Source organism: Hyperolius riggenbachi, chromosome 7, assembly GCF_040937935.1.
Source record: "Hyperolius riggenbachi isolate aHypRig1 chromosome 7, aHypRig1.pri, whole genome shotgun sequence".
Taxonomy (NCBI): domain Eukaryota; kingdom Metazoa; phylum Chordata; class Amphibia; order Anura; family Hyperoliidae; genus Hyperolius; species Hyperolius riggenbachi.
Genome location: NC_090652.1, coordinates 279,407,826 through 279,421,088, shown reverse-complemented (window position 1 = coordinate 279,421,088; position 13,263 = coordinate 279,407,826). Strand labels below are relative to the sequence as shown.

Sequence of the window (13,263 nt, the reverse complement as noted above, 5' to 3'; positions counted from 1 at the left end):
CGCCCGATTCAACTGTCTGATCTATTTTGGCCTACGATTGTCTGATATTGTGCAGATGGTCCATGTGTGCAAGTCATTTGAACGACTGTTAAACGACTTGTACTTGTTTTCAATGTGTAGTCTGTTGTTCCGCTATTGTGCGTAGTATGTAAATTAGTTGGTCGGTTTTGGCGTGTGGACATACAGGTTGTGCCGTTCGTCAGGTCGTTAAAGTGTACCAGAGATTTATACATACCTGGGGCTTCCTCCAGCCCCATCCGCTACGATCGCTCCCACGCCATCGTCCTGAGTCTTCTGCAGCGCCGGTACTGGGTCCCTGCACTTCTGTCAGTCTGAGCCAGTCTGGCGTAAGAGAAGTGCGCCCTCTACGTATCTCACCCGCAGGTGCTGGAGAGCTACGCAAAGAGCGCACTTCTTCTGCGTAGACTGCAGCCGACTGACTGAAGTGTGGGGACACTGTAACGGAGCCGCAGTAGACTGAGGACGATGGCGTGGGAACAATCGTAGCGGATCGGGCTGGAGGAAGCCCCAGGTATGTATAAATCTTTCTATTTGCATGAGCTCTGAGTCCCTTTAAGGAGGTCACTTTGTTTTCTTTTTCAATCTCGATTGGTATGTTTTTTTATTGGACAAATCGGACAGTGCAGATTCTCTTGGGGGGGGGGGGGGGGGGAGGAATTCTCCCATTGACTTGCATTAAAATCCCAACAAAAAAGCCACGTTCGGGATTTTTCACAATCGTGGTAATTTTAACACACTACAATGGGAACATTTTTAAGTAATGAAAACTGATTGCAAAGTGCTCTCTGGTGGGGCACAGCCCACACTCTGGCCTGGGAGCTGATTTCATCCTCTCCAGGTTCCCCGCAGAGCAAATGACTGCCGGTTTCCAGCGCATGCCTCGGCTGGCACAGCCGGCTCTACAGGTCGGATGAGGGGTGAATCAGGGTGGATCTCACCTGCCATAGAAAGAGGCGGGTGCCTTTTCCCAACACAGAAACACGTCTGACTTGTATTTAAATAGGGGTTTGTATTTCTGGTGCAGATATAAAAAGAAAGGAATAAATGGGGTACATGAAGGCACACGCCATGATGACTATATAAAGACTGCTGGCGGAGATGGCTTTGAACTCAAAGGAGCAATGGGATATACATTGAGCAGCCATGATTGTTCATTGTATACCTAAACCTTTATTTCATGGTTAGTGCTTTCCATATGCTGCTAGAGGGTTTCAGTAGATTAGATATTAATGCTGTATACTTGAGATAAAATACTGAACATCCCGCTTGAGGGATCGTATGGCCACCTTTACTGCAAACAGATTGTGAATCGATTTTCAGCTTGAAACCAATCACAATCTGTGGAGCTGCCGCCTCCAACCCCCTGCATACGTTACCTGTTCCAGCCGGCGCGAGTCCCCTCTGTCTTCTCCGCTCCGGGCTCCAGACCGTTCCTGCAGCTACTGAACTTCCTGTCCAGGGGAAGTTTAAACAGTAGAGGGCGCTTTACTGTTTAAACTTCCTGCCTGGACAGAAATTTCTGTGTAGCTGCAGCCGGTCCGGAACCCAGCACGGAAAGAAGACAGAGGGGACTCGCGCCGGCCGGAACAGGTAATGTATACCCATTGTATTGCGTCGGTCGTCGGGCATTCGAACGCCGCTATCGACGCACTCCCGACTGCCTGCGATCGAGAAAAATCTTCCGGATGGATCGACGGGAATGATCGATTTCGGATGGAAATCGATCGTTCTGTCAGCGGTGTGCGCAGCGATTTCACAGCCAATTCGATCACTGTATCGGCGGGAAAATCGTTAGGTGTATTGGGCCCCTTTAATTAGGATGAGTTTTTTTTTTTTTGCTTTACCGCATGTAGTAATGCTTTGTGGATTAGTAACACCTACTACGTCACTAGGGTCTCAAAGTGTTGAAAGCAATAAAGAAGTTTTTTCTTTTAGTAGGTGGTGCCGATCCAGCACTATTTCTCGACAGCTGATGTTAATCCCTGTTGGTACATGGGAAGTGGATTTTGAGGCCCTGCTTTAGATGGTTACAAGTAACTCTTTCTGCTGAGATGCATAAATAGCTCTTCGGGCTGAAAATGTTATGAACTATTCCTGCTCTGCGCTGATACCACCATTAAGATGGCAGCTCTAGTGCACAGCAAAAAAAAAAAAAAAAACTCTAAACAGTAAAAACACAGTGTGGTAAACAGTCACATTTTCCTTGAGCAAGCTTCTTTGGTACAGGCTTTATTTTGGTACAGATGCATTTACAAGTAGGAAAGGAGGGAGGGTTATGCTGGGAATACACGGTTTGTTTTGTAGCTGATTAGATGGTTCGATAATTTCCGACATGTCCGATCTCCCTTTCGATTGTTTTGCCACTCGATTTCTGATAGAAGTGAATGGGAAAAAAGAAAAACAAGAGGAAGATAAGGATCGAGAGCTGAAATGGAGCTGCAAAAACTATCGAGAGCGAAAACGCATGGCTGAAACGAACCGTGTATTCCCAGCATTAGATGTCCAGCTGTAGTGTACAGTACTACCAGGGATAAGTGGGAAGCGAGAGCAGGATACGCGGGGTTAACTCACCTGGCTGCTACTTGCATTCCCTTGCGGTTCTGATGGAAATTGCAGCTCTGAATGCGGAAGTGTACGCACCGGAATGCAGGTGTAGTCCGGAGATTCTGCTCTCTCCTCCCGTACTCTGCAGGACGTCCTCGCTGATTCCCATTTAGTAGGTCTGTCTAAAAATGCTTTTGCCTTGTTTGACGTTTAATAGGACTATTGGATCTCCCCCATTGAGATAGAGACTAAAACAATTAAAATACTCTTCCTGTACACGGCGTCCTTGTAAATGGTTATATAGTCATCGGCTTCTCGGCTTAGCCCCGCCCCCCTTGCAGCCGAGTGCCATGGTGTTCTCTGTATTGGAAATAGTGCCACAGTCACTCAGCAGCAAGGGGGCGGGGCCAAGCACTGGAAGTTAATGCACAGGGGGTCTCCGGGTGAGTTATACTGAAGGTATAGAAAACAGTCCACTAGGCGTTTTTTAAGGCTACCTTACCACCAAGACGTTGCGTTTTAGGGGACGTTATGGTCGCATAACGCGCCCCTAATGGAACGCATGGTGGTGTTGAAGTTAAACCGTCAGATTGAGCTGCGTATTGCAGCTCTCAAAGCAGCCGCTACAGGTTAGTGGTAGGAAGTCCGGATCTTTTTAAGGATTTGGATCATTTGAATCGGATCATTGAAAAGATCTGGATTTTTTAACCAAATCATTTGAATCATTTTACTAGGGAAGCAGACTGGGTGAAATGACTAGCAGAACAGGACTTTCCCTGCACTGTACATTCTGTATGTTCCGGTTTCTTCCAGACAGACATCCACTGTGAACCGAATCTTTCATTGTAATGATCTGGATGATTCGACTCACAAAAAAGATCCGGATCAAATGAACGATTCGTTCATGATCCGGACAATACTACAGTCCCACCACGAGTCTCCTCAGTGCAGTGAATATTAGCCATGTGGCTGGCAGCGGAGGAGGAGGGGAGACCTCCTCCTCCAACATTACTGAGCATGTGCAAACAGTCTAACGTGGCTTAGCCCAGTATAATGTACAGCATGCAGCACTTTGTTTAAACGTGCTGCGTTACTATGTAATGCAATGTGTGCACTGTGAACAGCACATTGATTCTACAGTGCTGTGAGTTATGCTGGGAATACACGGTTCGTTTTTGCCTTCGTTTAAACCTTCGTTTCGATTGTGCCTTTTGTCCTTTTCGATCCCGAAATAATCGGTCATACGGTTAATATCACCACCCACGGTTTCGTTTTTTTTTTCGATTCTGATGGTTTCGTTTTTCCAATGATCGAAGGCTGCAAAGAAACGAAACGAAAATCCCTTTTTACAGGGACGGACTAGAATAAACTAATATATAATCGATCTGAACAGCCATCAAGCCTACCAATGGCTCGATTAGATGGATAAAGAGAGATAATATCAAACATGTTCGATCACTAGTCGTTCGTTTTTGGGGTCTATTAATCGAAACTATAATGAGATTATGACTATTTTCACATACGTTTTCAACACTCGATTCGTTTACCGAACGAATCGAAGGTTTAAACGAAGGCAAAAACGAACCGTGTATTCCCAGCATAAGGCTGCGTTACTGGCTGCTGTAACGTGGGACTTTAACGTCCCACTGTGAAACCAGCCTAAAAGAACAGCATCAGTCTTTATTCTTCATAAATATATCACTTGACTGCAGCCGTATAGATAAGGTACACGTGTTTCATGGCCAGAGGCCGCTTCCTCAGAGGCAAACAAATATGTTCAATCAAAATTGGCCAAAACGGTCCAAAAAGAAAGACAAGCTGTGGGTCATAATCTGTGATGCTGCAGCCTAATGAAAAGCCCACACGGAGTACTGCTGTCAGACAAACGCTAGCTTACTGAAAGCACCGCGGAAGACTATATACATTTTTACAGGAACACCAACCACAGGATGAGCATTTTAGTCTTTATAATCTCTTCAAAGTGGGCCTGAACTCAGAATTTCTTATCTGCTCTAAAAGATAAACAGCGGATACAAATCCTGTCTATTTCCTTTGGTGGAAGCAGACCTATTGTTAATATTGCGTTTACAAATTAGCTGCTCTGCTGTGGCAGAGGAGATTCCTGAACTGATAGACGAGGGGCCAAATTACAGTTGTGATTAGTCACAGATGAGGGGGAATTGGATTAGCCAAACTCCGTAAATGCATGCAGGGTATGTTTCTCTCTGCTTTCCTTCTGTCCTGTGCAAGAGTTCAGGTCCTGTGCAAGTTGCAGGCACATGCTGGATAAGTAATGCACACAGCCATGCTGGTCTTGTCACTGCGTTAGTTGAGTCTCCCTGTGATTATGCAGTGTGCCATGTGTCACATACTGTTCTATGGAGAGGGGGAGGATGGGCTGGAGCACTTTCTGTGCAGATTGCAGTGGGGACCTCTCCCCTGGGAACGTAGTTTTCAGCAATCTGCAGAGAGCAAGTCAGTATCTGGAAACACTGGTGGCACACACACAATAGTGTATACTATAGCACCCATGCCTCGCAGCATCAGTCATGGGCTCAAATCCTAGTTAGTACAGCATCTTCTTGAAGTTTTTATATGCTTTACCCGTGCTTTTGTGACTTTCTTTTGGACCCTTCAATTTTCTCCCTTTTACTGAATACATATTATTGGTTCCCTCAGATATTGACCTTAGACTGCAGTAGGGGCATTGGATTAGGACTATGGTAGGATTAGCTTTTGAGCTTCTCTGAGGACAGTCATTGACATGACTATGTACTCTGTAAAGTGCTGCAGAAGCTGTTAGTGCGATATAAATACATAATAATGTGGTAGGAAATTAGACTGTTAACTGTGGTAGAATTAGGTTGTGAGCTCCTCTGAGGGACAGTCAGTGACATGACTATGTACTCTGTAAAGTGCTGCATCAGATTTCAGTGCTATATAAAAACATCATAATAATAATGTTAGGACACTATGGTAGGATTAGAGTGTCAGCTCCTCTGAGGACAGTCATTGACATTACTTATGTACTCTGTAAACTGCTAGAGAAGCTGTTAGGCCTGAAACACACCAGAGGAGTTTTTCTGAGCGTTTTGAGTTTTTAAATCTGCTGCTAATGTTATCCTATGTGTCTGTGCACACTGGAGCAATGAGGTTTTGTAAAAAAACCCATAGCATTACATTGGGAAGAGGTTTTGAAACCTCTAAAAGCTCTTCCCAATGTAATGCTATGGGGTTTTTTACAAAACCTCATTGCTCCAGTGTGCACAGACACATAGGATAACATTAGCAGCAGATTTAAAAACTCAAAACGCTCAGAAAAACTCCTCTGGTGTGTTTCAGGCCTTAGTGCTATATAAATACATACCGGTAATAATAATATGGTATAATTTAGTTAGGTAGGGATTAGATTGTGATCTCCTCTGAAGTCAGTCAGTGACATGACCATGTACTCTGTAAAGTGCTGCGGAAGATGTCAGTGCTGTATAAACACATAATATTTAACCCATTACAATCGAGCATGATTGATTGGGTGTTTGGGAACTAGCATGTATGTGTAAGTAGCTGACACTGAGCTGTTTTCCCGGATAGAGTGATCAGTGTGTTGTGGGAGTAGCTTGCATCAGTCAGCGCTGATATGAGAATGTGCAGCCGCACGGTATGACGGTCACACTGTGGCAGGTGATGGTGAGGCTGGTCTATAACTCTACTTCAGTGTAGTGCGTTACTATTTCACAGGGAAGTCAGGAATTTAGCATTGTTGTCATTCTGTATGTACTGTAGCTGGGTGAGGTCATTTCTGCTGAGGAGATTGACACAAGAAGTGAGCAGAATTTATAGGGAACAAAAACGTTTCCACATCCAATTCACACCTGGAGGATTTTTTTAAATTTAATTTAATTTTTTTCTGCTATAGCTTCCGCCACAGCGGCATTCTCATCGTGCAAAGGATTCCCTGGCCACCTAATAGCTGAAGCCTGTAACATAAAGCAACAGAGTTGCATAATATGTTGGCCCTTTATCCTATATAATTGTGTGTGTGTGTGTGTGTGTGTGTCTGTGTGTGTGTGTCTGTGTGTGTGTGTCTGTGTGTGTGTGTCTGTGTGTGTGTGTCTGTGTGTGTGTGTCTGTGTGTGTGTGTGTGTGTGTGTGGCGCGCGCTACTGCACATGTGCGCATGGACAGCCTTGACACGGAGCAGGACGGGGGGGGGGGGGTGTATGCGCGCCGGTCACAAGGGAGGGAGGAGAGGCCCTACTTCCGACACAGACCTAGAGCCCGTTTAAAAGTCTACTAGTAAATACAATAAATAAAATGCTGTGTAAACACAATGCATGTTACAGTAGTTCCACTTCTTGCTTCAATGTAATTTTTTTTCCTTTGCTCTAAAATGGCAGTGGCTGGATGACACAGGAGACCAGCGTCAAATCTCAGCTCTTCCTGTTCAGTAAGCCAGCACCTATTTGGTAAGGAGTCATCGGGCAAGACTCCCCAACACTGCTACTGCTTACTAAGCGCGCCCTAGTGGCTGCAGCTCAAGCGCTTTGAGCCCACCAGGGGAAAAAGCACAATATAAATGATATGTCTTGTCTTGAAATTGGCTTTTCTCTTAGGGCCCTTTTCCACTAGCGGCGATTGTGATGCTGAATCGCAAAATCGCAAACCGCTAGTGATTTTTAAATCGCTACAGTTTGCCAAATAACATAGGAATCGCGGTAGGTCATTTCCACTACCGCAATTCGTTTTTTACTTAATCGCAATCGCTGGGAGTATTTGGAACTTTGCTGAGTTGCTATCGCTAGCATTTTGCGCGAACGCTAGCGATTGCTAGTGGAAAAGGGCCCTAAAGGGCTTAGGGCTCTTTCATATCTAGAATGCGTGCAGAGCCGTTCTCCTACACACGTTGAATAGCCTGCGGCGCGTCGTCGGGATGTTGCGGTGTGACTCAATCAGCGGAGGTAGCTATTCACTCGACGGGAAAACACAGGCTCCTGACGAGAAGCTCCCGGGTGCGTCATACCGCAACACATCGAAACGCAGCGTCGGGTGTGAAAGGTAAAATGAATATCTAAGACTTTCATTTTACCTTGGTTAACGCAAAGTTTCGACTTTGCGTTGAAACGCGGCAAATGTGCTCTAGTGTGACAGAGCCCTCATACATAAGCTATGAGTCCTCTGAGTCATAAACTGTCGCCTCATCTTCCTCCTTCAGCAACCTGTTCCTATTGGCCAAGCATAACAAACAAGTCATGTGACATTAGTTATAGGATTAGTAGGTAGTGTTGGAGTTAGAATCCAGGTTTCCTAATTTGGAAAGGCAGATTACGACGCACACCATTTCAGTACCTCAGCTAGTGGAGAGGGTCACGGGATTGAAGTTCATGCTACGCCTCACAAGACCCAGATGCTTCCTCCTCCTGGCTTGGACCGCACCCCTGCCACCCTTCACTAGCTGAGGTACTGAAGTGTGGTGTGCAAGGTTTTAGGAAACCCAGATTCAAACATCTAGATTGTAGTTGGGCATCAGTCTGCATTCAACCTAGAAAAGCTTTTCCTGTGAGAAAGATAAAGCAGCGGCATAGTGGGAAATATCTGTGCTTGTTGCCAGTAGAATCAGTCATACGCGTGTCATTTGTTTATTACCTCTGTGAAGGGATGGTTGGAAGCAGAACTAGTATTTTAGGGCCCATTCACACTTAAGTGCAAAATGGTAGCGGTGCTGTTTTGCGCGGGTAATTTTTTCCCACGATTTAACACTGAAAAATCAGTCCGCTCGATCCCCGTGGGCGGACAATAGCTGGGAGTCGAGCAGAAGATAAGCACCCGTGGGGACGAGCGGGAATCGATCCGGCAGCTAATCGAGCCGCCGGGTCGACCAGTGTATTCCCAGCATTAGAGGAACAAAATGTTCTCCCCACACACACTGGGGAAGGCAAAAGCAGGTCAGAGCTGCAGACTTCCTGTTCCCCCATTAGAGGCCCGAAAACAAAAAGTATTTGCTTAGGCTATGGACCAGGGCTGTGGAGTCGGAGTCGAGGAATCGGAGGAATTTTCGGGTACCTGGAGTCAGTTGTTTCATAAACTGAGGAGTTGGATGATTTTTGTACTGAAACCACAGCCCTGCTAGGGACCCACCGGCGGTGCTTTTGGGGAAAATTGGCAAAAAGCTGGCAATTCCCAAATCAATGAAGTCCTGTGATTTGAAATGCGATTACCGGAGCAATCTTGATTTGGCTCTTCAGACATTAATGTGATTTCAAGACTGCAAGTGGAAACGCCCCCTCGGTTCTGCTGCTGCAGCTCTTTGGTGATCGGCAAGCGCTGCAAAAGTGCTGCCAGTGGATCCCAGGCCTCACTGTGTTCTGATTTCCTTGTTACATGGATTCAACTTATTGAGCTTACTTCTAACTCCATTTTGCTTTTAGCTGTGTAGATTTCCTCAGGCTGCACTGATCCTTTGTGGATATGGTTGAAGTTCTGAAGCGTGGACATGTTTCTCTGAAGTCATTTCAATGATCCGTTTTGCTGCATTACTAATGACTGACCTGTTGTAGGAACTTCAGTAGAAACTCCTGCAGCCTGGTCACCCCGCTCCATTGAGCAGAACAGTTTGGTCAGGAGAGGAGAAGCATGTCTATCTAGTGACAGTGGTAAAACCAGTTACCTGGAACAATCACCATCATTTCAGGCAAAATGGAGTTTAGTGTGATGATGGCTGAAAAGGAACCAGAGGTGTGAGATCTATGCAAAGTGCTATCTTTATTTCCTTTCTAAACAATACCAGTTGCCTGGCTATCCTGTTGATCTTTCTGGTCAGTAGGATCTGAATGACACACCTGAAACAAGCATGCAGCTAATCTTGTCAGATTTGTATTAGACATCTGATCTGTATGCTTGTTCAGGGGCTTTGGCTAAATGTATAAAGCCCCATCTACACGATACGATTCTTTGTACGATTCTATTTACGATCCGATTAAATCCGACATGTCCGCTCATGATTCGATTTGCCATTGTTTTGCAAAGGCGGATCGAATCGAATTATGATCGGACATGTCGGATTTAATCGGATCGTAAATAGAATCGTAATTGAATCGTACAAAGAATCGTATCGTGTAGATGGGGCTTTATGCTGGGTACACACGATGAGATTTCCCGTTCGATTCCCGGATCGATTCGATTAAATCAAACATGTTCGATTGGATTTCGATCGATTTTTTCATGATAGGTATGCAAAATCGACGGAAAAAATGATCGAAATCCAATCGAACATGTTTGATTTAATCGAATCGATCCGGGAATCGAACAGGAAATCTCATCGTGTGTACCCAGCATTAGGCAGAGGATCAGCAGGACAGCGAGGCAATGTGTATTATGTAAAAGGAAATAAACATGTCGGCCTCCATATCACTCGTACTTGTGTATGGGTTGTCTGAAGAGCAGAGAGAGATCACTGACATTCGCTTTAAGGCCTACGCACGTTTGCAACTTAGAGGAACTGCAGTCAGAATAACATGAAGACTAAAATTGCTTTTTAAATAATATTCACTTATAAATTTAGTCAGTGTTTGTCCATTGTAAAATCCTTTCCTCTCCCTGAATTACTTTCTGAAATTAATCACTGGTGGTTACATCTTTTGTCAGGTGATCTCTGCATGTTCATTTACCAAGCATTCTAAAGCTACTAGAAAATATCCCTGGTCTCCCAGAATGCTATTAGGGGGAGAATTCTGCATAATAAATAGCTTAGGCTATGTCTCATTGGGTGAGCTTACCATTATACTGTATAGCTTGTAAGAAGTGTTTATGATGCTGAGAACATGATATTTAATGTAGAAATGGGTATCCTGAATAATTGACTGCATTTTACTATGTCGTTATTGTCAGGAACCGGCCCGCGGCACGCCTGCGTATACGGTTCCCGACTGCGGGTTTGACCAGATTAAGCGGGGAACAGCCTTATTTAAGCTACAACCAAGGCTGGAACCCCTCAAACACTTCCCACTGCCACCACTAGCGTTGCTAGACACGTTCACTCAGCTATCGAGTGCTCAATACGCAATCTGCGTTTTCGTATTTGGGTCAGCTTTGCGCTTAGGCCAAATACGGGAACGCCACGCACCCACACACACACACAGTTGCAATCTTACACTGTCGTGAAGCAAAGACCCACTAACAGTCGTTCCGAACGATACTGTTAGCCACTCTGCTGTCGCTACTCGCACTGGCGTTGTTCGTACGTTGGGTCAGCTGCGCGCTTAGGCCAACGTATGACAAACGCTCCCACACACAATGCAATTACAATTTCATACGGTAGTGTTGCTCAAGCGTACAATTAAGCATGAAACTTATACACGGTTACACTTCAGTCTCTTCTAGGCTATGAGTGTTAGTTTAGTACAGCAGAAGTCAAGCTTATTAAATAATAATTTAATATTCCAGAAAAACATAGAACAGTGCAGAACTTAATATATACAAAAAGATTACAAAAAAACAAAGTAAAAATAGTTACAAGATAAAAGTTACAAAGATAACACACAAAGCGATTTTGCTTACCAAAATAAAGGGGTCCAGATAGAAGAATCGTGGACTTTTGTGTGGACAGACACAGTTCTGGCTAGGCCAGGAGTCCACTAGCTTAGGCCAGGAGACCAGCCGTAGCTACCGTCAGAAGAGAACTGATTTGAGGTAGATGTCCCCTGGTTTTTATAATGAAATATTCGCCTCGAGGCTGTAAGCCTGTGTGGACGGGGGGGGGGGGGGGGGGTGGGGAAGCTAGATTTAATTACATCCTCAGTCATCATTGGATCTCCAGAGATCTAACATCCACCTGCGAAAAATGTACAATAGCCCACATACATGAAAAGATTTCCCTAGTCCAAGTTACAGGTGACAACCCCATTGTTGACTGTACTTCCTAGCTGATCAAAGATAAGGAGGTTGCACCTCCACCGATAATTCAATTTCCACAGGTAGCAAATGGTATCAAAAGGACTTCAACACACTTCACTTCTGCCATTGTCTTATTACACCAAGCAAGTCTTTGAAGTTCCCTGACTATGTCCTGATTGGTATAATGGGACAATAGGGCTTCTAATTAGCTCCCTGCTCTCCGAGGAACTGAGGGTAATTGTATTCCACACTGTCACACAGACAAGTACAGCTTCCCCCAAAGCCAGATGATGACCCATACATACGCATCTGAAGTACAGTACATAGCAGTCAGACAGGCAAATGAAAATATTATTCTTACATCATAAGCACCCCAGTATATTCCTGACAGTTATGGTTCCTGGAACCATTCGTAGTAATTTTGACAGTGTGTATGGACGTCCTCTCGAAGCCTGCTGCTGGTTTTGTTGGCGATCTGTCATTCTGGAAAACCAGGCCAATTGACACACGCTGCAGGCGACAGAAACTTGTATTTAATTTCCCTGTGATCCGGACAGGAGGCTACAAAGCAAGCATTTTTGCTGAGAGCTGAATGCAGAATTGCAATTCTGTACTGTATATGGCTATGGGCCCTTCTGAGGTTAGTCAATGTTACAATGAGAGCTTTGCATGCTGATTGCAGACCTGAACTTGGATTTATTCATCTTGTAAGCTGTTTGGAAGCCGCATACTCTGTACACGGGTGTCCTGGTTAGTCACAGATCCTTTCTTGCAATGAGGCTAGTCTGTTTATGAGCTGGGCTTGTACCTTTTCTGACCTGGTTGGTAGCGTATGTGTGCAGTGTTAATAGTGAAGCAAGGCTGCTTATTCTAACAATGTGCACCAGCTAATTCACATGTTAAAGCAGCGTGGACAGCCATGTTATCCCAAGGGAAAAAATGTAGATACATACTTGTTCTACCTACATAACCTATCTATTGTACTGTCAGTTTTGATTTCAGTAAATTTTATATAGTAAATATAAAGACAAAACTGTTCCAGGCATTTCCATATTTAGTGTCTGACTGAAGCCAAGCCTGATGTCATTTCCTCCGGTACTTTTTTTTTTTTTCCCTCCAGCCTTAAGTTGTATGCATTTCCAGGCCCCTTCCCACTGAGCTATGTAAGAACTTCACTGTCATATCTAGCTTGCTTTGTAAACATGTGAGCACAGCATAAATCATATTCTACCAGCTTCTGCAGAGGTGTGAGGTGTATTTCCCTTCCCAGCTTTCTGTCACACTTAATTGCTCTCAGCCAATCGGTGAGAAGCAGGAATGTGGGAGGGGGAGATAACAAGCTTCCCTCTTGTCGGTAATTTACCAGAGTAGAGCCAGGCTGACTGATATAAAATTTAATTACAGCAGAAACATTTATGATTGTATTGGAATGCATGCAAAGCAAACTGCATGTAGATTACATAAAAAACACAGAGCAGTAGGTAAATGGAATTTGAATCCTGCTCTAACAGCTTTTTTCCTATCTGCTGTTCACAGGGGCCATATTGGGGAGGTCGGAGACCCAGGAATGCATCTTCTATAACGCCAACTGGGAGAAGGACAAGACCAATCACAGCGGCATCGAGCGCTGCCAGGGAGACCACGACAAGAGGAGGCATTGCTTCGCCACATGGAAGAATAGCTCTGGATCTATTGAAATTCTAAAGCAAGGCTGTTGGCTGGATGACATCAACTGCTATGACAAGTAAGGACACTTTTCAAGGTTGCCGATTGTAGAGAGATTGTCATGAAATGTCATTGAATTGGATGT

At 44.7% G+C, this 13,263-nt stretch overlaps 1 protein-coding gene across 2 annotated transcripts in view; it reads left to right on the top strand.

Annotated features, from left to right (window-relative positions):
- Positions 1 to 13,263, top strand: part of ACVR2A (activin A receptor type 2A) — a 105,784-nt gene that overhangs the window by 50,500 nt on the left and 42,021 nt on the right. For both annotated transcript variants that reach the window (XM_068245858.1, XM_068245857.1), the window contains exon 2: positions 12,990 to 13,197. In XM_068245858.1, the coding sequence (XP_068101959.1) occupies positions 12,990 to 13,197 (208 nt within the window). The remainder of the gene's footprint in view (positions 1 to 12,989; positions 13,198 to 13,263) is intronic.